Genomic DNA, 24,001 nt, shown 5'->3' on the forward strand with positions numbered 1-24,001 from the left:
GTATGTGCTGTTGCCATCTCCCTCCTCACATCATCCTCTTCGTCATCCTCACCACCATCATCATCATCATCATTGCCATTGTTATTATGGATGGAGGGCAGGAGGGTCCTTTCTCCTTTGGGTCAGTTCCAGTCTCAGCTACTAATTCATTGTATAGCTTTGGACCAATGGCCTCATGGATTCATACAGTAAATTTTAGGTTCTTCATTTATTTGTTGGATAAATTGATGAGTTAGGAGAGTCAGCTCCCTACTCCTTAGGGTCCTTTCTGGTTTCAGATATAAGATTTTTTAAAAAAAATTCTATTTATTTGAAAGAGAGAGTGAGAAAGAAGAGATCACAAGCAGCAAGGAAGTGCCGAGGGAGAAGCAGACTCCCTGTTGAGCAGGGAGCCCGATGTGGGATTTGATCCCAGGACCCTGGGACCATGACTTGAGCTGAAGAGAGATGCTCAACTGTCTCAGCCACCCAGGCAGCCCAGATGTTAAGATTTTGTGTTACATTGGATCTGAAGTGAGAGTGGACGAAGGAATGGGAAAAGAAAAGAGAAAGCGTCCACAGGAGGAGTGATGTTAGGGGTGAGGGACCTGAGGCAATCTGGAGAGGGGACAGGTCATCAGAAGGATATGGAAAGTGTCCAGCAGTTCTGCTGACCCTGTAGGTCAATAGGTCAATGCTTGAGAGGGAGGTAGACAGTTCTGACCTGGGAGTAATGCTTTCTAGGGCCTGTGTTTCCAGGGCAGGGCTAATGGGATCAGAGGGCAGTGGTGTATGGCTAATAAATGGTTAAAATGTTTATTTTGGAGTCTTTCTTTGACAGAAACTGCAGAGTAGCCTCATCCTTTCTGAGGACACCACTCACAATGGCAATGAGGATGAGGATTTCTGACCTCCCTACCTGGGAGGAGTTAGCAATGGCCCCAGCAGAAGGCTGCCCCTAATACTGTGTTTCTTCCTCTTTCAGGTCTGAATGCTGGTGCTTTTTATGCCTTATCCACTCTGCTGAATCGTATGGTGATTTTGCACTACCCGGTAAGGGGGTTCCCTGAGCATGCTGGGCCTGAAAAGAGTGAGATTTCTGTCCATCTCAGCAGGAGCTGGGGCAGTGATTAACTTTAGCTCCCCATCCCCAAGTTCTAGGTGGTGTGGTATGGTGGTATGCTTATGGGATTCGGAGGGAAATAGCCCTGGCTCTGGTGGCACTGAATTGTGTGATAAGCTGTTTAGCCTCTCTGAGCTCTTATTCTCCTTTCTGCAAGAGAAATGTAATTACTTTAGAAACATTCTTTTTTTTTAGGATAGAAAGTAAATAATACTATGTACGTGTGTGTGTGTGTGTGTGTGTATTCATGTGTTATATGTATGTAAAGCCCATGGCATGATGCCTAGCAATACAGTAGGTAAACGTGCGTACATATAGATCACATATGAAAGACTTAATTTGTAAAATAGGGGCAGAATTTAATTTTGAACTCTTAGTTGCTCAACTGTAAGCATTTCTTAAATGTTTCCAGAGCCCGTAAGAGCTGGATTCTGGAAGTGGGATACTGTGTGTCCTGGGGTCAGGAATCCCAGGTCCAACCCTCTTTTGAAAGGACAAAGGTCTCATACTTTAGAAGTGGCAGGCCACTGTGGCTAAAGTGTTCCAATTTTGGAGTTTGATAGGTCTGAGTTCAGATCCTAGCTCTGCACTTACTAAATGCCTCATGACCTTGGGCTAGTAGGTTAATCCCACTGTGCCTTGGGGGTTTTCTCATGTGTAAAGTAGAGAATATTGATTTCTAAACTTACGGTGGGGAATTTTGAGAAGCAAATGAGATTATATAACTGTCATCTTCTTATTCCTTTTGGCACAGATAGCTCAAAAAAACTAAGGGTGGAATATTTGGATATATGTATTTCAGTTTCCCCATTTGTCAAATGGGAATAATGATAAATAAGATAAAAGTGTTGCTGTAAGGATTAAGTTAAAAAAAAAATCCACATCGAAGTAGGACTAGGAGAGTTTGGTTGACTCCAGCATCCAGGATCATGAGCATGCACACATCCAGGGTTATTTTAGGTTGGGAGGAACAGTTATTCTAGGAGTTTCTCCCCACTGGCAACTTCTTAAAGGCCATCTTGCCCTGATATGTTCAGAGAACTGACTCTAATGGAGACTGAATTACTTGCCTTTGCCCCTTCACCTCATGGTGACTATGCTCTGTCTGGTGACTTGTCCCATTCCTGGGTGATCGTTGGGGTTGTGGTTTTCCCAGGGGGAAGAAGTGAATGCTGGAAGAATCGGCCTGACCATCGTCATTGCAGGAATGCTTGGGGCTGTGATCTCAGGCATCTGGCTGGATAGGTCTAAAACCTACAAGTAAGTGACCTCCTCTTGGACTGAACCCATGTTTTGAACTCAAGCAATATGGCTCCAAAGGTTTGGGTGCAGCAGCTGGGAGTCTCAGTGGCCAAGTGGTCCACATTAATCTTTTCTAAGCCTCAGTTTCTCCATTTATAAAGTGAGGGAAATAGTACCCATTCCATGAGGATCTTGGTAAGATTAGAGATGGAGGACACAAGGCCTAGCATGAACACTCCCCCCCCCCTCCCATGTAGTTTGTGAAAGGGACAGATGAGGGAGAAATGAAAATGAGGGTAGAAAAATGCCAGCAGTTGGAAAGTTTACGAAAACCCCAAAGAATGGTGATGAGGAAGTGATCCTCTGCCCCATTCCCCAGTTTCCTGTTGGACCCCATGGGTTGACCAAGATGTCTGTGCTTGCTCTGGTTTACATTGTATCATCTTGCAACTGCTTATACCTCTTTCATAAATGTTGTGATGTGCTTTGGGCCTGAATGCCCAGTGTGTTTCCAGGAGCCCAGAGCAGTCTTTCTAAGATTTTAGCATATGCCATGCTAATCCAGGATGCTTATTAAAAATAGATTCCTGGGCTCCACTATCATGGATGCCAATTCAGTAGGGGAAACTGCATTTGTAAAAAGCAAAAAGGCAAGCCACCCGGGTGCCTCAATTCAATAGCCAGGCTTGGAGAAAAGGCTCTGGAGAATGAAGACTCAACATCCTTCTCTTCCTGTTGCTTCTTTCCAGTGCTGTGCATGCAGTGTCTGGAGGCGACAGACAGTGGTGGACCTGTTCCCTGTCACACAGACTCGCTTCTGTGAGGCTCTGGTCAGACCAGGTCTCACTCTGGCTGCCCTAGACAAAGGCCAATTGAGGCCATCTCTGAGGATGTGGCCGCCTGGCTGAATACAATGTGGAGTCTGGCTTGGCTTAATGACTGCTGGTGGAGCTTGGCTGCCATCTCGTCTCTGCCATCTGTCAGTGGCTTGCTTCAGCCAGACATGAGAGCAGTGAGGACTGGCCACCTCCAAGCCAATGAACAGCAGTGTCCCTTTTTCCAGGGCTCGCTCTGTGGCTGGAGAAGGGAGGGATTGGAACATCAGCTGGGCTGGGCTGTGGGCAGCCAGATGACTTAGAAGAACTAGAAAATACAGTGATGAAAGGGCTGAGGGCACACTTGAGAATGTAGACGCCACTGTTTCCTAGTGTCACTGATGTCTGACCCCAGCAGTTAGCATGAGATGTCTTCCCTGGGCTAAGACCCGGGCAGAGAAAGTATGAGAGCTCTGTGATCTAGTCATTTTTGGTGTCAGTTTCCTTCTCCCTGAGGACAACTCCCAGACTTGTCCCATTTGGTTTGGAGGCTGGAAATTGGGTGGGTTATGTCTCTTTATTTGAGGCTGGGACTACATATAGTTTTTCTAAATGAGTCAGTGGTTTAAAATGAAGCTATGGTTAAGCAAATGTGGCAAAAGAGGAGCTTGTGTCGCCAACTTCTCCATGAAGTTGCCTTCTGTGGCGTGGGTGGGACTAGATGAAGGTACAGTAGAGGACAAGGAAGCTCCTCTACCCTCAATAGCTGCTTTGAAGCACCAAGTGGGATGGGCATCCTTTGTAGCCTCTGGCCTTGAGCTTTTCCAAAGACGCAACCCTGTAGTGTATCTGTGTATATTAGTGTCCTAGATCCTGTATTGCAGCAGTAGAAAGAGCAGCATAGATTTCAAATCCCAGCTCTGCATTTACTCAAGGGGTGACTCTGAATAAGTAACTTAACTGGTCTGGGCCTCAGTTTCCTCATTTGCAAAATTAAGGCTAGTTCTACATTTCTTGCAGGGCTTTTGCAAGGCTTGAATGAAATAATAAATGCACGTAGAGTGCTTAACAGAATTCCTGGCACCCAATAAATGCAGGATTCACTTGATTCAACCATAGTATATATCTGCTGGTGCCCCCACTGTGTTTCTGGCTTCAGGGGAGACGAGGGAAGGCTTTAAGCTTTCATTGCTGAGTCTTCATTTTGTGGCAGGAGGGCAGAGGGATGTGCAGAGCCTGCACCCTGTAATAAGCAGGACAGGATGAGGAACACAGGTCCAGTTGCAGGAGTCAGGGCTGTTGCAGAGCGATGAGCGGGCAATATGGGAGAAGTGTGCGGAAGGGCAGAGGTGGGGTAAATACCCAACAGAAAGCAGCAGGTTGCTGATGGTCCCTCTGAGAGGACTGGCAAAGGGAAATGTAACAGGAAGTGGGCAGAGCATTCTCACTTTGGCTTTGGAGTTAAGCACTTAGTTCAGGATTGGAGAACATTCTTGCTTAGTTTCTGCTGTCTGTAGTGGAGTAGTTCAGGTTTGGTGAAAAATCTGTGCCATTGGCACAGGAAAAACTCTGAGATGACAGAGAACCTAAAAGTCAGATCACTGCCCAGCATGGCCATGGGGTCTCAGGACAAAGCAGACCAGCACAGTTAGGTGGCTCCTGGGGTAGCCCCACACGCCACTGCTGCCTGACCATAGCTGCTGTTCGTTCTGTGGAGTGTTTTTGTTTTTGTGGAGGATGAGGAAAGAAGGGGGTTGTGCCCTTCTTTCTTGTGGTGCAGCTTGGTATTGCGGAGAGGTTCTGCAGGAGGAGAACTCATGCAGCAGGACGGTTTCCTACTCTCCTGGTCTTACCCTTTGTAGCACTGGCCACAGTGTAATTTAGTAACCATTTGTGTGATTACAGGTTCAGTGTCCATCAACCTCATGGACAGAAAGTTCTGTGAGACCAGATGTCCTGGCACGCAGTGGAGGGCTTGACACACAGCACATGCCCGATTGATATTTGTATAATGAATGAATGAATGAATGATCCTGTTATAGTTAGAAGTGTATGACTCAACTTCTTTGCCTCTGCTTGCAGGGAAACAACCCTGGTGGTCTACATCATGACTGTGGTGGGCATGGTGGTGTACACATTGACCTTGAACCTGGGACACCTGTGGGTAGTGTTCATCACAGCTGGCACGATGGGGTAAGTTTTGCCTCTCATCTGTTTAATTGGGAAGCAGCATCCCTTGGCTCCTAGAGCTGCCGACATCCTTGGAAGCAACACTGATCCCTTTGTTGCCTTCTCATTGACCCCTGAAGATGTCGAAATTATAGCCAGAGGTCTTGTTTACTTGAAGCACTTCAAAAGGTTGCCTGGGGCTTCTGTGCCATTGGGATGGAGTCTGTCCTTCACAGACCTCAGGGAGGCTAGGAAATGTTTAGAGTCTTTTGTAGCTCTGCCTGGGACAGTGTGGGGTCAAAGAAAGTGCATAGGGCTGGGGATCAGGAAGTCTGGGTCCTAGTCTCGGTTCTGCTGCTGACCTTTAGATGACAGATGTGTCCCCTAATTGTGCTGAAACCTTGGTTTCCTCATCTGGAAATGAAGATGAGGGTAGCATGCCTTGTAGAGTTGTTGCAAGGAGTGGGAGAGTCACAGGTGTGAAAGCAGCACGAAGTGTGGTGCAGATATAAGAAATTATAATTGGAATGCTCTGGACCAGTTGTACGAGAAAGCACAGGAAATGACACACCTTCCACAGGGGTCTCTGCTTAGCTTCCCATCCCAGTAATTGTCCTGTGGGCACTACACAAGTGTGTGTGTGTGAGAGAGACAGGGAGACAGAGACTTTCTCAACTGGCGACTCTCCAGAGGGAAAAAGGAGGACTCTGAGCTCCTCCTTCCAAGCCTAGAGAGCATAGCGATGCTGTTCAGTGTCCAGGGACTTCCCACTCGCAACACATAGCCTGGGGACCCAAGATGCAGAATTTCTCAGCTGCAGGCATCCCTAGCCCTTCTGCAAATGCTGACCCTGTTGTAAGTAATGGCCAGACAGAAGAAGCAGGGGACCCCAGGGGCCTCCTGAGCAAGAAGCCTACATAGGAACTTCTTCCTCACTTGTAGGGGTATCTCTTTCTTGGGTGTGGCCACTTGGGGGGATGGCCTGATTATTCAAAGGCCTGGAATGTCTTGATGACAAGAAACAAAACAGGAACAGGAGTTCTAAGGGAGGAGGCGAGGTGGGCTCCTTCACCTTCTTGTTCTTGAAGCTCTCCATCACCTTGTTTCTGTGATCTGGCCTTCAGCTTCTTCATGACTGGCTACCTCCCGCTGGGATTTGAGTTTGCTGTGGAGCTGACATACCCAGAATCAGAAGGCATATCGTCTGGCCTTCTGAACGTGTCTGCCCAGGTAGGGCTCTTATTTGGTGGTGGCCCCAAAACAGTGGCTCTCTGTTCCCTACTTGACTTGGCCTACTTGCAGGCATTGTATCATGGCAGCTCAGTTATCCCATGGGCTAGCTGGCCAGGTCCCTTGTTTCCAGTCTTCTCTGTGCCTCTCCAGGTATTCGGAATCATCTTCACCATCTCCCAGGGCCAGATTATTGACAACTATGGAACCATGCCTGGGAACATCTTTCTCTGTGTGTTCCTCACCCTTGGAGCAGCCCTCACTGGTGAGTTGGGGTCTCAAGACAAGATGATTCTCAGGCTGCTCATGGGCTTAGGCTGTTGGCGATTTGAGAGCCTTAGTGTTTTGATTGATCCTACAGATCGGGGACATACATGCAGAGGCGCAGAGGGGAAGGCTTGTTAGGAAATGTGTTTGAGAGGCAGTAATGTGTTTTGGGGGAATGAGCCTGGGATTTGGCGCCAAAAGACTCTTGTTTGCATCCCAGACTGTGACACTGACCTCCATAGCTGTTTGACATAGGACAAGTGGACCAACTTCTGGAAGGCTCACTTCCTAAATCTATAAAATGGGAGTTGTTGTGAGGATTAGAGCAATGTGTGCAAAAACTCCCTGGCAAGTATAAGTGATCTGTAAATGAAGGCCAATGTCATCATTGCCTTCTGCCTGTCAGGAACATCAGTGATCCGAGGCTTTGTCAAGTTGGCGAGTGGAACCTCTGTCTCTCTGGAATATCTAGAGTAGATCTGAGATACCTGTGACCCTTATAAAATGAGGGCTCCTCTTCTTGGGTGAGCTTGAACATCGGTCTGCTTATTGATTCTGTCTTTGTTGTTCTTTCTCAATCTCTTGACCTCAGCATTCATTAGGGCAGATCTTCGGAGGCAGAAAGCAAACAAAGAAACTCCTGAGAATGTGAGTATGTGGAAGCTTGCTGGGCTGAGAGCTGGGTCCCAGGCTTTGTTTGAGGATGTGGCAGCATGGGTGGGCCCAGGGGGCTCCCAGAGTGGACTGGTTCTCTGGAGGCTGTGAGACCAGCTCCACTCGCATAAACATGGCGCCCAAGAATTTCCTTGGTGGGTGTTCAGCATGGCTTTTGTGCTGCTCTTTCCCGGACTTTTTCTGCTTCCTTCCCTTCTCCTGGCCTCCCTGCTGTGGTCCCCAGAGTACATCACTGTTGTCACAGTCTACTGAGCAGCACCCACTCCTTGGATCCTGAGACAAGTCCTGAGACCCTGGTTCCACTGCTCTCAGCTTGGGGTCAGTGGCTGGAAAGGTGGGAGCCTACCTTGACTACAGTGGTGCTGGCCACAAGGCAGTGGCTCTCCTGGGCATGTTACAGTCCCTTAGGCAGTGCCATGGGGATGGAGGGATGGAGCCAGTGCATTTCTATTAAGTCTTTAAAAGTGCAAATCAGGGAGTAGGAGCTGATGGTGGTAGAAGGGGGAGGACCAGGAGTATGATTTAGAACGGAAGAGGGTTTCCCTATCTGCTCTCATCAACTGGGAAGTATATTTTTTAAAGATTTTATTTATTTATTCATGAGAGATAGAGAGAGAGAGAGAGAGGCAGAGACAGGCAGAGGGAGAAGCAGGCTCCATGCAGGGGCCCGATGTGGGACTCGATGCCGGGACTCCAATCCTGGGACTCCTGAATCACACCCTGAGCCAAAGGCAAGACGTTCAACTGCTGAGCCTGAGCCACCCAGATGTGCCAGCTGGGAAGTATTTTAACCAAAATGTTAGGTATCAAATCTGAGCCAGGATGAAAGCAATTTCAAATCTGAGGAGGAAAAGTGGGATATTACTTAAAAAACAAACAAACCACCCAAATCTGTTATAGAGGTAACATGGGTTCTTTGTAGGAAAACTAAAAAATATATTTTTTACATTTTATACAGAAAAGTATACGAAATTTAAAAATCATCCTGTCACATCATCACCTGCAGATGAAATACTGTTTTTTTTGCCATTACTATGTGTCTATATATACATACAATATGCACGCATATATATATCCATATATACTTACATATGGATATGTAAATATTTTTAAAATGAAAATGGAAATCTTCTATCTCCTTTTTTTACTTGTGAACACCTTATCAGGTCATTATTCTTTTACAACATACTTCTAATTATGGCAGGGCATTAAGGTTGTTTTCAATCATTATAAACAATATTGATTAATGTCCTAGAAGCTGAATCTTTGTGCATGTTCTCAAGCACAGTATTTCCTTGAGAAATGGATCAGCGGTCATGCATATTTTTAAGATCTTGATATGTATTGCTAAACTGTTGTCTAGAAAGGTATTATCAATCCTATCAATTTATATTGCTGTAGCAGTGGAGGAGTGCCAACCCTGAGGATTTATTGTTTTGGAGAACTTTGCCAATTTTCTAAGGCAAAAACGGTATCTGAAAGAGTATATTTACTATCATAAGGACACATGTTGGGAGACAGATGATAAGCTTTAGTTTATTATTTGTCTTCTGATATCATACTCTGGAGTTGTCAGGCTGCCCCAGGCACAGGAAATTCAGCAGGGAGACAGGGAAAGCCTTGGAGCAGAAATGCTATCCTCTAGACTGGTGTGAGGACCATGGCATTAGTGCCATGGTGATGGTCTCTCACCTGGGCCATGTACAAGGAAACATAATGGTTTGGAACATATAGTGAGCTTGAGAAAAAGGTACCCGTAATGGAACAGGAGTGGTTTCTTGTGAGGAGGTTTCAATTTGCAATGTGACAAATTGTGTCAAGGGGTATAAGATTTTGCTGTTTACTTTGTAATCTGTGTTTATGTTGGCAGATATAGGCAAACAGGAAGAAAGAAAAGGTCATCTATAATCCAGGCACCTGGAGATAACCTAGTAACATTGTAGCCCACAGTTTAGGGCTCTTTTCTATGGGTCTCCTGGACAGGTGGGGTTCCTAATCAGTTTGTTTACTTAACAGTAGTTTGACAACCTTTCCACAGTCATTCTACCACCTTGGATCTACATATATGTATGTCCATTTCCTCTTGTTTAATATTTAGGTTGTTCCAATATTTCACTATTCCTGCAGCAGTATCTTGGTGCACAGGGAAGACTTATTAATCAAGGTTGGAGTTGTTGGCTCAGTCATCTTCTGTATGGAGTGTTGGAAATAGCATGGAGTGGCAGCAGGAGACAAATCCGGGGATGGTGCTCCACAGTCTGTGTCTCCAGATCACTCACCGTGGTCTTCGAACCTCATTTGCAGCTGGGGAGGCTTATTGTTGTGGGAAGGTCAGGATCCTGGTGGGCTGACACCAGGGAAGCCAGGGCTGTCATGGAGCATCCCTCCACACATCCCATGGCAGTCAGCGTTGAGGCCTGGCCACTGGCACATAAATTCATTCTCAGAGCTAGGTGAAGACAGGGCCCCCAATATATGTGGCCAGAGCTGATCTTTTGAATTAGTGATTGACATCGTTCAAAATGATTTGAATCATTTTGGTAAAAAGAAACAGAATGTTTAGCTTGGCTTTAATGACTAATCTAGATGCTGAAAATCTTGTATGGGGTTCCATTTTTCTTCCAGTTGGTGGTTCTTGGCCAGACAGTGGATGTACTTCTGCCCTCACTAATCTGTGTTTCTGGTTATGCTTTCAAGGTGATGGCTTTGGAGGGGGGCTGGTGTGTGTGGAGGGGGGCATGTGCGTGCACATGTGTGTCAGCAAGAAGAGAGAGGCTGCCTGATTGACTTAAGCAGGCTGCTCGTGGACTGAATGAAGGCTGCTCATGGCTGAGGCTGACCTGGTGCCAACAAACTGGCAAGAATGAGAATGGACAGGTTGGGTTTCTACAGCTGTTGTACTGCCGTGGACTAGCCCTGAGACAGTTGGTGGGGGAGAAGCACCATTTGTCCAGTTGGCATGGGTCTGTAGATGTTCCTTTAGCTCTCAAGTGGTGATGGAGCAGTACAGTGCCAAGGCCTTCCCGCTAACTAGATGAGTGCTTGAGGTAAGGAGCAAAGCACAGCATACACCTAGGGGCCCTCACAGGATCATTTCGAGGCCATATTTAATTCTAGACCCACCTAAACAAGTGTGACTCAGAGGACCCTTCTAATCCTGGGCCATCTTTCCCTGAGAAAGTCAAAGCCGAACTGACCCAAAGTCTTCTCCTCTAGGCATAAAGTATATATATACATATTTTTAGCCACTGTGTTCATATGCATCTTGCCTTTATAAAAATCCTCTTTGTGGCATCCATTCCACACACACTATAATAATATTCATCATCCTGGGGGCTGCCTCCAAAGGCAGGTAGTCGGAAATTCTGGGGAAGTTGTAGACCTGGCACTTTGGATAGCTACTTGATGGTCAGTCCAGGTAATTTTTAGGCTGTCATGATGAATGGAGAGGGAGAGTGGGCTCTGCTTCTGTTTCAGTCCCGAGAGGGAGCCTAAATAGTGGCACTTGGAGCGAGGTGGTTTGGGGTGGCTGTGGTGTCACAGAGAGCTGGACTTTCTGGCTTTTCTTTGATGCTGTTATAGTGTCAATGTGTTTAAAAGGGCACACTGGCAGAGGCTGGTTGCTGTTTTGCTACTTCCCTTCATTTGCTCTTGGGGCTGCTGAGCGGCCTGTGGCTCTTGATTTTCCCATTGATTATAGTCACGGACAGGCAGCTGTCCGAACCCGGGGTGGAGTACCTCACCTCTTCACCCAGAGGGCTGCCTGCTTGTTTTGCCTTGCAGAAACTCCAGGAAGAGGAAGAGGAGGAGGAAGAGAGTAATACCAGCAAAGCACCCACCACTGTGTCTGAGAATCTCTGAGAGCAAAAGGTGGTGGTGACTCAGGGACCATGGAAAGCACTCCCCACCTCTTCCTTCAGTGCTCACTGCCCGCACACAGGTCTTCGCTGGAGCAGCTTTGGGAGGGATCCGGCTGGAATATTTGTGGCTTGGACGGCAGTGCCTCTGCCTTCTGGAACCCACTCAAGAGCTTGCATGGTCTATTTAGGGAGGATGGCACCTTTCACCAAATGCACACTCGATACCCGCCCCCTCCCCCTTGTAGGTTGCAGGAGCTGGTGTTGGGAGAGGCTGCTGGAGAATGGTGGTACCATGTCTTCCCCCTTCACCTCGATCCTGCAAGGAGAGAGCCTGCAAAATTATCATGGAAAGAAAGCTTATTCAGGATATTAACTTTTTCTAGTATCTAAGACCCTTAAAAGCCCAGTTCTAAGGAGAGGCAGCTACTCTGGATGAGGGTGATTTGGGGGTCATCCATACTGGCTGCTTATGTTCTGTGGGTGGAAAAGCACCATCAGGAAACACTGCATCAGAACCAACCCATCAGGACTCGGCCTCGCTTCTCCTTCCCTAAGGTTGGGGTCTGTTTCCAAACCCTTTCCTAAGAGCTGATCAAACCAAACATCAATAAACTTGACAGAGACTTTGCTGTGGCCTTGAAGGAGAAATCCACTTGGGAGAGTGAACTACGTAGGTGTGTGAGGGCACTTGGGAAGGCCCGAATTTGGTAGCTTGATTTGGGGATGGGAAAGTTCTTTTCTGCAAAATCTCTGCCCAGGGACTTCTGTGCATGTCATAGTCACCTGATGCCTTCATGTGGATACTGCCTTGAGAAACTCTGCCATTTGGCCTTAGTGCTTGCTTTCTTCAAAGGGAGGGAAATCCCTGCCAATGTCCTGTAACTTTTTTTTTTTGTCCTGTAACTTTTACTGAAAACTAACCTTGTTTCATTCTACCCTGAGAAATTCACAGATGCTTCTGAGATGAGAGGAAAGGAGCAGGAAAGGTGGCCCTTGAAATGGGAATTGAGTCTACTTGAATTATGTGCATCCTGCCTCTGGAGGGGATAGTATTTGCATCTCCTCATCCCCCCCTCCCCATCCCCTTCCAGCAATGATCTTTTAACAGATATTGTAAATTTAAAGGGATTCCCTTTAAACCAACTCAGGGTGACCTCCTGTCTTGTCTGGCCTGCTGTCTGGTTCTACTCACGGGCTGGGGTAGTGTCCCCTGAAAAGAAGACATTTTAGTAATTTATCCTGTGGATTGAGCAGCTGTGATCATGACCATGGTGCTGTTTGGCTGTGACCACTGCCCAGGCTTGGCATTTGGGAGCAGCCTGGGTTGGCAGCAGAGCCAGGGTGCTTGGACCACTGCCTGAGGGGAGGCGTGTGTGTGTGTGTGTGTGCGCGCGCACGCGTGCGCACGTGTGTGTGTACAGACATTTAATATGTTCTGTATGTAATAGAAGTTCACACTTGGTAGAGGGATTGAGTGGGGAGTGGAAGAGAGGTGGAGACAAAGCATGCCTTACTTTCTGGTAAGGAGAAAGGTGTTTACTCTTCAGCTCCTTAAAACTTTTTAACAAAATGTTTACCAGATTATTCATTCCTTTATAAACATAATTTGTATTTTCTATTTGTAATACCAGATGTTTTAAGACAATAAAAGATTCTCCAAGTGGTCTTGTCATTAGGTGGGAGCAGAGGTGTCTCTTGGGGCAGTCCTGAGATTCTCACTCATTTCTGGGGCCCCTGGGACGACGGTGCAGGAGGGGACTGGGGCCAGTGGAGCAGCTTCTGTGGCCTGCTGCAGAGGCGGGTCCTCTGTTTACACAGATGTTACCATCCCAATAGGCTACACTTTAAAGACAAGGCTGTAAAAGTGAACATTGGCCTATGTGGTGCTTTGCAACTCCCCACCCAGCATGTGACCCTGCCTACCTTTTGTGCTATGTACACACGCACACAGTCCACCCAGGGTGACCGCTCATAAGAGAGCCCGCTGTTGTTTCTGGCTCAGCCTCAAAGTGTGGCTGAAGTGTTTGTTTTATGACTGCACCGTCCTGCCTGGCCAGAGTCCATGCTTTCGGCATTGGCCATTCTGTTACCGTTTCTTCTGAGCTGTCCTACCCACTGCCACTTCTCCCTTCCCAGTTGTGGTTTACCTGATGTTGCTTGGACATACAGCTGCTACCAGATTTCTATCCTAGAAAATGCACTGTGCCTGTGGCATTCTGGCACCATTATCTGTCAGTAGTTCTTAGCTGGAGAGAGACCTTACAGATTCTACTTTAAATCATCTTGAAAGGAAGCCAGCCTGGCTATTAAAGAAACAGAATACTCATAACATCTTCTACTCTAAGTCATCTCTTTAGATCCTTTGGGTCTTAGCTTTGCTTTTCTGGAATTCCATTTCTATAACGTGTGCTTAGAGGATCCAAATCCAAATCATGTGTGCTTTTATTCACTTTCTTAGGTGGGCTCCATGTGGCTCTATACTCACATGCTAAACTCTGTAAAGTCACTGCTTTTCTTACTACCTCCTGACAAGAGTTGGTGAGCGAGGGAGAATCAGTACCACTGAGCTATTTTTCTAGATGTAGTGTTGTGCGGGTGTCTGGCATGGTATTGCTGCAACCACTTCTGGCACCGTAAAGGAATCCTGCCTGAGGATGAAGCCAACACGGGAGGGCAGAGCTGGGTCCTGATCCAATCATTCCTGAAGCCTGTAATCCCCCTAGTTTTTCAGTTTTGTGAGCCACTGTTATCTTTATTGTTAAAGCTAGTTTAAGATGATTTTGTTTCTTTTACCTAAAGAACCTTAACTCATAGAGAATTTCCAAATGCACTTCAGTATCCCCAACTTCAAGCTTCTGGTCATGCCCTTGCAGGTCCCCTGCCTCCTTTCCTGACCTCTTACCTCTCACTTCCTAACTTGACTGTGTGAAGCATAGTCCTTGAACAAGTTGGCTCCTGCCTTCTAGATGCTGCTCCCTCAACCCTAAATGACTGCCTCACATATGAAGACACCTGAGACCTGGGCATTTAAGGCTCAGCTTAGCTCCTACCTCCTCAGGGAGGCCTTTGCTGATAATCTAAATCATCCACCCCCTACCTTCTTGATCACAATACCCTGTTTTCCGGAGTTCTTATTGTCTGAAGTTGTTCTTTCACGGGCTGCTCTGCTGTTTCCTTGATTACAGTGTTAGGGCCACAGGAACAAGGACATTGCCTGGGTCGTCATTTCTCTTTCCCAAGTGTCTGGCAGGGAGTTAAATGTTCAATAAATACTTGGTGGAAATAATGGGTTCCTGGGTCTACACACTGTGTGTAGGCCCAGCCAGTAAGGAGCCCCTCAGAGTTGTCTTTGGAGGGCAACTATCTGCTCCAGTCCTTTATCTTGGGGATTCACATTCTCCTTTCCATGGTCAGGCAGCTGTTTCTTCTGTGCTGTTTTCTGCCTTTGCTTTGTCAAGAATTTCTTTCTTCCTTAGGAAGAAAACAAGAAAAAGCTCCTGACTGTTCAGTTGTGAACTCAATCTTGAAGGTGGGGAAGGAGAGACAGGTTGGACTTCAGGAGAAATGAACAAGTGACAAGAAGGGCCAGAGGCAGTCAGCCATTCCTGGGTCCTTGAGCTGTCCTATTCATTATGGTATACTTGATCAGCAAAAAGCTGTGATTATCCTATGCTACGGCTCAGAGAAGGGAAGGAGTGCTCTTGGCTTGGGGGAGGCCAAAGTACAAGGACTGATCCGAGCAGAGGGTTTTTCTATTTATTACAAAATTTGTTACACAAATACAGCTGACCAAAAGGTCTAAAAACAGCCCAGACTCTTCCAACCCTGATCCACTTGTAGACACAAGCATATAAGCCATGCTTACTCACAGGGGAGCCCTTCTTAGAATTGCCTGTTCCTCAGATGGTTCAGAGTCTTGGGTCCAGTAGCAGAGAGGAGCCCAGCCTGGAAGGGTGACCTCCTGAAGCAGCCCTTGGTGGCAGCTGCTCTGGGTGATGCAGCAGCTGTAAGTTTCATAGTTCACATGTTCCCACCATATAAGTCAGATGAAGGGATGAAAAGAAAAGGGAAGAAGCTGAGGGCTGGGAAAGGGAGCCTCGAAGAGGCTGTCAGTGGGGGAAGGGCACACACTGGGTTTCTTGATCTGGGTGAAGGTATAGGGTATTCACTTTAAAATGATTCTTTCAATTGTACGTATATGTTATATACTTTTCTGTATGAAGGTTGTATCTTACAAATTTTTAAATGTAAGAAAAACCCCAAACCTAAAAGGCTAGCAGTGGGTAAGGGGGCTCAGGATGGTACAGAAAAGAAGAAATGAAAGAGGAGGGAAGATGAAGGAAGGGGACAGTAACGGTAGAAGACGAAATCTCGGAGGTGGTGACGCTGGCCTCAGTTTCTCTTCTTCTGTCCGGAGGCTGGCTCTACTTCTAGGTACCAGAGCCCAACTAGCATACCCAGGATTGAAAAACCTTAAATAAGAGAAAAGATTGGTGGCTGACAGAGGCACAGAGCTTTCTCACACTCTTGTATGTCTGCTCTCCTGCCCCGGCCCTAGGGTGCAGTTCCCATGGGAGGTCTGGGGGGGTTGGATGCTTACTTGCCACCATCAGGGGTGCCAGGACGCCAATCGTGGGAGCTGCAGTCCCAAAGACAAACAGCTCGGAGAGGAAGTGCCCCAGGGCGAGGAGGAAGGTCCAGAGTGTGATGTGGTACAGCCTACAGGGGAGCAGACACGAATGGGAACGAAGGCCCGCTCGTTCAGTGCAGAGGAAAAGCAGTGGTCAGATTCCACACACACATTAATACCAACCCACCATGTGGCTATGGCTAAAGGAAAAGGAGACTTGGGCCCGAGAAAGACCCATCTGCTCAATCACATCGATTTACCCTTTACTTAGGGCAAAATCGAAGGTTTCAGCTGCTCGACTGAGAGGAGAACAGTCCAGGCATCCAAAGTGGATCTCCAAGTCATAGCAAGGTAGGTGGTGAAGCCAGCCCCAGCAAAGCAGAGTCTGGGTTATGGCCATCCTAGCAGTAGAGGCCGTTTCTGGATCAATCTACTTACTCAAAGTGGCTTGGCTCTGTAGTCCAAGCCCACCTGGTAGCTGTTCGGCCAGTGGCTGATCAGTGCTCATATGATGGATGCCTAAGAATGAAGGGCATGAGCAGCGAGGACCTCTCTGGGGCTTTTAGATGCTCTTGCCATGGGGGCTGGTTACTTTGTGTTTTAGCCTAGGACAATGATCAGTTGGAGAACACAGTGGTAACCTCACGGACCAAGGATGTATTCCTTACTTCTGATTAAGAGGTGGAGAAGAGATAGGTTATAGGATGACTGACCACTGGATTGGATATATTTTTTTTTAACTATGAAATTTTTAGAATTAGGAAATATTTCAAACGTACAAAAATTGTTGATCATAGAATACTATAATTAACCCGTATGCAACCAACACCCTGTTCCATCATGTTTTGACATTTTTGGTTCAGATTCTTTTTCCTAAGAAATAAAATATTACAGATAGCAGTTAAAGCATTCTATGTATCCTTATTCACCCTAGATCCCATTCCCCTGCCTCCCTAGAAGGAATTGATATGTTAAATTTGATTTTTATCATTCCTGTGCATTTTTTTATACATTTATGTTAATATGAACATAGGGTGTTTTTGAATTTCTGGATTAGGAGGAAATAGAATCAGAGTGTACATCAGAAGAGTATGGGCCAAAGTCCATACCAAAGTCCCAGGGTAAAAAAGGCAACAAACAGAAGCTAGCATTTGTGGCTATCCTGCGTTGGGAGAAGGGGAAATGAATGGGTGATAATGAGATAAGTCTTACTCCAAAAGCACATCAAATGAAAGATACGCCTATCATCAATTTATCATGGTAAAAGTCTTTCAAAGGATTATTTAATTCTCACTCCCTCCCAGACACCCTGAGGGGTAGGGTAGAACAGATAAACTAGTTCATTTTATACATAAGGATACCAAGATGCAGAGAAGGTGAATAGCTGATCCTTGAACAGCATGGGTCCACTTATACATGGATTTTAAAAGATAAATACAGTACAGTAAATGTATTTTCTCTTCCTTATGATTTTCTTTTTTTTCCCTTATGATTTTCTTAATAATGTTTTCTTTCCTATAGCTCACTTTATTGTAAGAATACATTATATAACACATACAACATATACAAAATGTCTTGATTGACATTCTTATTAGTAAGGCTTCTGGTCAGCAGTAGGTCATTAGTAGTTAAGTTCTGGGGGAGTCAAAAGTTATATGTGGATTTTCAACTGTGGGGAGCCAGTGCTCCTGACTCCCATGTTGTTCAAGGGTCAACCATATAATGAACTTGCAGCTACAAAAATAGTTACTATCAGGATTGAGACAAGAGCCCATTTTCTTGTTTTCGTTCTTGGGCCTTAGGCTGCTTCACTAAACCATACTACTTCCAAAAATACATTTCAATCTAGCACAAGTCAAACCAGAGTTTCAAATTCAAAAAATAATTTAAAAAGTTGGAGAGATCACAGGGTTAATAGCCCTGCTTCAAATCCCACTTGAGTCCGTCTTCCTTAGTTCAAATTAATTGGGCCTCTAACATGTAGAGCTGCAAACTCAGGAATGAAAATCATTACCTCCAAGGGTGGCTAGGAGACTTAATCAAGGTCATGTAGATGAAAGCTCCTGGCATAATCAAAGGTGCTCAGTAAATATCATTACCTCTTTTCCCAAATGCTGAAAGTTTAGATACGACAGAAAAATATTTTAGTGTGAAGTTGACATTTTAGTGGCCTTAGCCACTGACTTGAGCAAACTTTCTGCTTTGACTGTGGTGAGGACAGTTGGAAAGAGAGTTCGAGCCCCCTCCAGTGGCCAGCACCAGTTATAGCATAAAGACAAGAGGCTCTGCAAATGTTCCACACTAGTCTGAGTACCCTAGAAAAGCAGAATATAGGAATCCTGGGTTCCCTTTCACTCTCACCTACTGACTCTACATAAGCTTACGGTGGTTTACTTGTGGGTTCCTTTTTTCATGGATTGTGATTTCTGTTCATTCCTACTTCTTAAGGAGGAATGTGAGAATAAGGTATATGTGGGTGGCTGCTCTAAAAAGAGCACACTATTCTATTTCTTTAGTAGAAGAAAGGCTGATTCTTTAGTAAAGAAGTAGAGGGGTATGATGCAGGCTGCTGGATCATGACACTGCCAGTTGCTATTCACTTCTAAAGAATTTTCAAACTTTAAACCTGTTAGGCCTATTACTTATTATTAGTATTATTATTATTATTAGCCTCGAAAGAATAGGACCTACTAACCTTTTATTATCCATATTCTATAGGCTAATGCATGAAAATGAATAAGCCTCCAGGGGGAGGACCACACTGGGTATGCCTAGCACCTGATTTCCAACAAAAGGATGCTAAGGCTTTTCCTTCCCTTACATACGTCTTGTTGTGGATGTCGATGGCACAGAGGCAGCGAATCACTGATGACAGCAGTGTCCAGATCCCAAAAGTCCGAGCTTGGAGGCCATTCACTATACAGCAGAGAAAAGAGTGTTGAGAGGAGAGAATTAGGATTCCCTCCAAACTCCTTTACTTCACTGGTGGTTCATGAGAGGCAGACTGCTCAGCCTGAACTCTCTGGCTGGGCAGAGGGGAGGCTCTGGTACTATACATGGGAACTAGTAGGAATGGAAGGAATTCAAGAATGAGAACTATTCAGCTCCTCTTCAAATGTCTAGAGTTGGGTGGGGGCAGTTTCAAGAGTAGAAATCCAGAGTCTACCTAGGTAATAACTCCTGAATGTAGCAGTTTATACCTCTGTCCTGGAAGCCACTCTGGTGTGGGTGAAGTTCAGCAAGTCTGGATTGGGACAGGTTTGGGGGAATGTTGCAGACAGTGGTGCATTAATATAAGATGCCTACGTCAGTCAGCTTTCAAGGCTGATGCAGGAGAGAACTTGAAAATCCTGAGACCTATCTAAATGCTCAATCTGGTGTGGAAGAGACTGAACTCTTCTTCAGAATCCAGATCTATGTTATTTGAACAAAGCTTAAACTGGGCAGGTTTCCTGTGCATTTGGTACTGGAACAAAGCATTGCTTCTTTGGTGTTTGCTGAGGCCACCTTGCTCTTGATGACTTTGTTCTGGTACTCTGTTCTTAGTATCTTATCCTGTGAGTACTGATCACAGTCTACCTTAACAGTGGTCCTAGACCCTGGGTGTTTATTAGAGCAACTACAGACGTTTTATGAAATTACCAAGACCTGGGTACCAGACCAATTAAATCATACTCGTTGGAGGTAGGCCCTGGAAATATGCATTTTCTAAAAATACTCTCTCCCTGGGTGATTGTAATGTACAATCTAAGGCATCCTGTGGCCAGGAAAGGCGAAACTGTGAAAGCAAAGATACTTCCTTTACTGGTCTATTGAGCAAGAGAAATTTCAAGGGTAAGACTGATGACTGAAAGGCCGATGAATGTTTACTTGGGCTTTAAAGATTTTCCATCCTTTGGAAAACCAGAGAGTGATACCAATTTCACAACCCTGAAGATCTTTAGATGGTAGTAAGGTGAGAAAAAATTTCATATGCACCAAATATCTAGTGGTTGGCCCCAGAAGGCTACATTCTTTATAATGTCAAACCAGTTTGACAGCTCTTCTGATGAAAAGGCTGGGGAAATAGCTCTAGTTAGTGACACACAAAAGTGGAATATCTCATCATCTGTAGCCAGTTTAGGCATCAGGTGAAATTCTGGAGGACTAGGTCAGATAACCTCTAAAATCCTGTGAATCTACACAGCAGAGGGCAGTGTTTGGGGGGGGGGGGGGGGGGAGGGAAGTGGAACTTTTCCAGATACTTTACTCCTATTGAGCTTTGCTCAAAATGAGCCTTAGCCTACTTAAGATTCATTTTGTATGGAGATGTTACAGAAAAATGAGCTAGGTCAGAGCCCGAATCTGGGTTAGCTATAAATGTGACACAGAATTGTCAGCTGCGTGAAATGGTGCTGCAGCTCAAACACCACTACCCCACACATCAGTGCAAGGAAGCACAAGCTGAAATGTGAAAATACTCTCAGCTGGGAGGCTCAGGAAACTGGGTAAGGCCAGCAGAGGCCTTCTCAGTTTCACTTTGGGAGACCAGTTCAGAGGAATTTTGGACATCTTCTCAGGGACTCTTCAGTGTTTGGGAAGAGCTTGGATTGGTAACTCCCTATCTGCAGCATGGAATAAACCATGGCACAGCCTTGCTTCTGAAGAGGGCTGAGATCATATGAAAAGCTTTTTTGTCGCTTTCTAGTGGGGCATCCCAGAGTCACCAAATAACTCTATCTTCTCACTTATCCTTGTAATACATTTGTATTGTCTGTGAAATGTAAAGGACAGTATAACATGGATGAAAATGTATTCAGACAAGCTTGGGGGAAAAAGGGCCAAGTGCTATCCAGAAAGTCTATTATTCCAGTGGCTTTCCGAGTTAGCCAGCAGCAGAATCACCTGGGAGGTTACGAAAAAATAGACTTGGGGCCCCACTTGGTGTAGAAATTTCAGGAAATAAGTTTGGAGGAGAAAATAGGTACCTGTGATGTTTGCTTTTAAATTTCTTAGGTAGTTCTCAAGGATAGCCTGGTCTGGGAACCACAATTAGGCCACTCCCATACAGGATGCAGTTCTCTGACTTCTTACCAAGATCCGGCTTGCCAGTGTAGAGCTTTTCATAGAGAAAGGTGTGGTCTCGGAAGCTCTGCAGCGTGTTCCCTATGGCTATGATGGACACCATAACCAGCCAGCTTCGTAACACATTCAAGAAACGGCTCATGACTTCCCTCCAACCCGAGAAAGCTTTTTGCCTTGGGAACAAAGGCAAAAAACAGGAGACAGCAGTTAGTCTACTTCAAGCATAAGCTATCTGATTTGGGTAGTTAACTTGCGTCCCACTCATAAGTTATCTGGGCAATCATTTTGCGAATTCCTTTCCAAGTCTCTAAGGCCCATCCACCCTCAGTTATCTTAACATACTATTCTTACTTCACAGGGTTAGTTCACTGCCTTTGGATATTTGCCCTATATCGAAGGGTGCTAACCTGTACCTAGAGTAAAAAAGGCTAAATAACGCAATGGCTGGAAATGGTAAAGCCAGACAAAAATAATGGAGAAAAAAGGAAACAAACGAAAAGGAGGTGTACAAATATTACTATAAAGTAATAAAATGGATTTGTGTGACACTAAGAGAAACTGGTCTTGATATTTACTCATACTAGTAGCAGTGAATCAACAGTATACTTTGCAGTAGGTGGCACAGTACTTATTTTTGTCTAAGCAACTTCTCCACAATGGTAGCCTAAATCAGAACTGTTTTCTCTTGGCTGGAATCAGTCCTTTAATATCTAAACCCCTAGCCTAGTTTTTTTATGTCATTCTTATAATGCAAGTGGCGCAAGGTAATGATAAATCTACTAACATATCCGTCTAGCTATTGATGACAGACCCTTCTAAGCACAGGAAAGCCTTATACATTTGAGTGGGATCTATGGAGTGATGGCAATATTTACAGTCTCAGGTGTTCTCTACTCTGGTTCTCAGGTCACTCATGCTCCATAAGCTAGAACAAAATAAAAGTTAAACTTTTGTGACTTGAAAACAAGCATGAAAATTGAATGGAGAAGGAAACAGTAATGTTGGTGTTGGGTTGCAAGAGAGATTATGACAGGGTAGCCCCAGTGGCCCAGTGGTTTGGCGCCACCTTCAGCCTGGGGCGTGATCCTGGAGACCCGGGATCGAGTGCCACGTCAGGCTCCCTGCATGGAGCCTGCTTCTCCCTCTGCCTGTGTCTCTGCCTCTCTCTTTCTATGTCTCTCATTAATAAATGAATAAAATCTTAAAAAAAAAGAGAGAGAGAGATTATGACAGCTAACAGTTATCATGCACTTGTATATGCCATGTATATATTATCTCATTTAATCCCTAAACAAGGTGGGTAGGCACTATTACTATTTCCATTTGACAGATGAGAGTTGGCACGGAGAAATTAAGTGATTTGCTTGAAGTTACACAGCTTATGCGTGGCAAAGCTGAGATTCAAATTATGCTTTGTTGGATTCTATATTGCAATACTGCCTCACTGTTTGAGAATATTTTGATGAAGTTTCTATTCTCAAAGACTAAGTATACTATATACGCTTGTGCCTTGAAGTTGTATACAAAATCCAATTACGTTCTGTATTTTTTGTTTAAAAAAAAAAGCTTCCACGAATCCTTGAGGAGCAACGATTTCAATCAACTTGATTTAAATAAAACTCGTGGATAAAGAATTTAAGAACAGAACTACTACTTCTCATTTTCATTGTAGTTTTTTTTTTTTTTTTTGGTTGTTTTTTGCTTTCCCCACAGTTCATCTGTTGTAAGGTTAACTTCTTGGGCCTGAAGTGGTGATAAGTCATCAGGCTTCCTTTGTCACTCTGGCACAAGTTTCAGTATGATCAGCTGAAATCGATATTAAAGTCAGCCATGGCATAAGACAGTGTGAAGCACTAAAAAGAAAACAAAATAGAGAAACAAAAAAAGGAGCTCTAGAGGAGGAAGCAGGAATCCCTCAGGGAGGGGTAGATGACAACAATGGATCTTGTTGAAGTCCAGAGAGAACACAGCTTTATTGGAGATCAGAAGTGGTCATGGCATGGGCCAAGACACCCCCCCCCCCACACACACACATCCTTATTTTCTCACCATTTCTCAATAGGAGACTCAGGCTTTCTCCTCCCAGGGTCAGAAACGCCTTATGGAGAGCCCCCTTCTCTGAGAGAACTTATGCCCATTTTACGGAAGCACTTAGAAATCCTAACAGATGGCTGATGAGGGCAGAGCCTGAGCACTCTTCCGATCTGCTCTACCAGAATCCTCACCCCCATTTGCCCCAAAGCTTTAGAGCCTCCGAGAGTACCCAACATCTGTTCTCCAATTTTGTCCTGGCCCGGCCCAGGAAAGGTGTGGTGTTAAAACTAGTCAGGAGGGAGGTTCCTACCCTTCCAACAATCATTTTGCAGCTGTGAGACCCTGCGTGAGAAATCTGCAAAATGGAGTTAAAAAACAAAAACAAAGACAAAAAACAAAAACCCATCTCAAGGGTTATTCCGTGAGAAGGTGAAGGTTCCTTGCCCTGGGCTCAGAGTAGCCGCTCATTCATCCATCCGCTCATTGGTTCCTCCAGCCTACCAAGCCCTTCTTCATCTTCACAGTCCCAGCTCCCCCGTCTCAAGGTCTCTCCAACCCTTGGTCTCGCCTCCATTTTTCCAGGCTCCCTGGATCCTTTCCGTCAGATGCCACACAAACACGTCCCCCCCTCTTCTCCTCCACATGGTCCGTACCTGGTGACCGGATCCCCAGCACAGCAGCGGGCAGCACCAGCGGGAGCCCCGGCGGCAGCAGCCAAGCTCCAAAAGCGGTCCAACGAGCGAGGAGCCCACCTGAGCCATTTGTCCTCGCCCCCGCCCACAGCCCGGCTCCAGGATTGGGTCGTTTCCGTCAGTCCTCGCTCTGATTGGCGGCTCCGGTTGTGCTCGAGCAGGAGATGGGGCGTGAACCCTCTTACTGCCAATCAGTGGTCGCCGATGCCCAAGCTTCACCC

General features: G+C 45.7%; 2 protein-coding genes across 8 annotated transcripts in view; one reads left to right on the top strand and one right to left on the bottom strand.

Annotated features, from left to right (window-relative positions):
• FLVCR2 (FLVCR heme transporter 2) overlaps nt 1-13,032 on the top strand; it is a 56,433-nt gene extending 43,401 nt beyond the window's left edge. For 4 of the 6 annotated variants that reach the window (XM_035720034.2, XM_035720030.2, XM_025443991.3 and 1 more), the window contains 7 exons: nt 965-1,032; nt 2,259-2,362; nt 5,242-5,352; nt 6,453-6,558; nt 6,712-6,823; nt 7,418-7,473; nt 11,284-13,032. In XM_035720034.2, coding sequence (XP_035575927.1) covers nt 965-1,032; nt 2,259-2,362; nt 5,242-5,352; nt 6,453-6,558; nt 6,712-6,823; nt 7,418-7,473; nt 11,284-11,361 — 635 coding nt within the window. In that variant the 3' untranslated portion in view covers nt 11,362-13,032. Of the gene's footprint in view, nt 1-964; nt 1,033-2,258; nt 2,363-5,241; nt 5,353-6,452; nt 6,559-6,711; nt 6,824-7,417; nt 7,474-7,723; nt 7,835-11,283 lie in introns of all 6 variants that reach the window. The other 2 variants (XR_004818182.2, XM_035720031.2) reach the window with 2 other exon arrangements.
• Nucleotides 13,033-15,102: 2,070 nt separating this feature from the next.
• ERG28 (ergosterol biosynthesis 28 homolog) lies at nt 15,103-23,875 on the bottom strand. Of its 2 annotated transcripts, none has more exons than XM_025443994.3 (5): nt 23,742-23,875; nt 21,064-21,227; nt 18,816-18,906; nt 15,961-16,079; nt 15,103-15,832 (listed from the first exon to the last, which is right to left on the bottom strand). In XM_025443994.3, the coding sequence occupies exons 2-5, from the start codon at nt 21,194-21,196 to the stop codon at nt 15,753-15,755; spliced, it is 423 nt and encodes a 140-aa protein (XP_025299779.1). In that variant the 5' UTR covers nt 21,197-21,227; nt 23,742-23,875; the 3' UTR covers nt 15,103-15,752. The 2 variants fall into 2 exon arrangements, with proteins under 2 accessions (XP_025299779.1, XP_025299778.1); XM_025443993.3 differs by having other exon boundaries at nt 18,812-18,906.
• Between the last annotated feature and the right edge of the window lie 126 nt (nt 23,876-24,001).

This window comes from Canis lupus, chromosome 8 (genome assembly GCF_003254725.2).
Source record: "Canis lupus dingo isolate Sandy chromosome 8, ASM325472v2, whole genome shotgun sequence".
Lineage (NCBI taxonomy): Eukaryota > Metazoa > Chordata > Mammalia > Carnivora > Canidae > Canis > Canis lupus.

Excerpts from the sequence above, each read along its gene's own strand:
- ERG28 (XM_025443993.3), bottom strand. The coding sequence starts at position 21,196 with ATGAGCCGTTTCTTGAATGTGTTACGAAGCTGGCTGGTTATGGTGTCC. Across the intron at positions 18,907-21,063 it reads CACTGGCAAGCCGGATCTTG|TGAATGGCCTCCAAGCTCGG; the intron begins GTAAGAAGTCAG and ends TCTGCTGTATAG. Across the intron at positions 16,080-18,811 it reads ACATCCACAACAAGACGTAT|GCTGTACCACATCACACTCT; the intron begins GTAAGGGAAGGA and ends GCTCCCCTGTAG.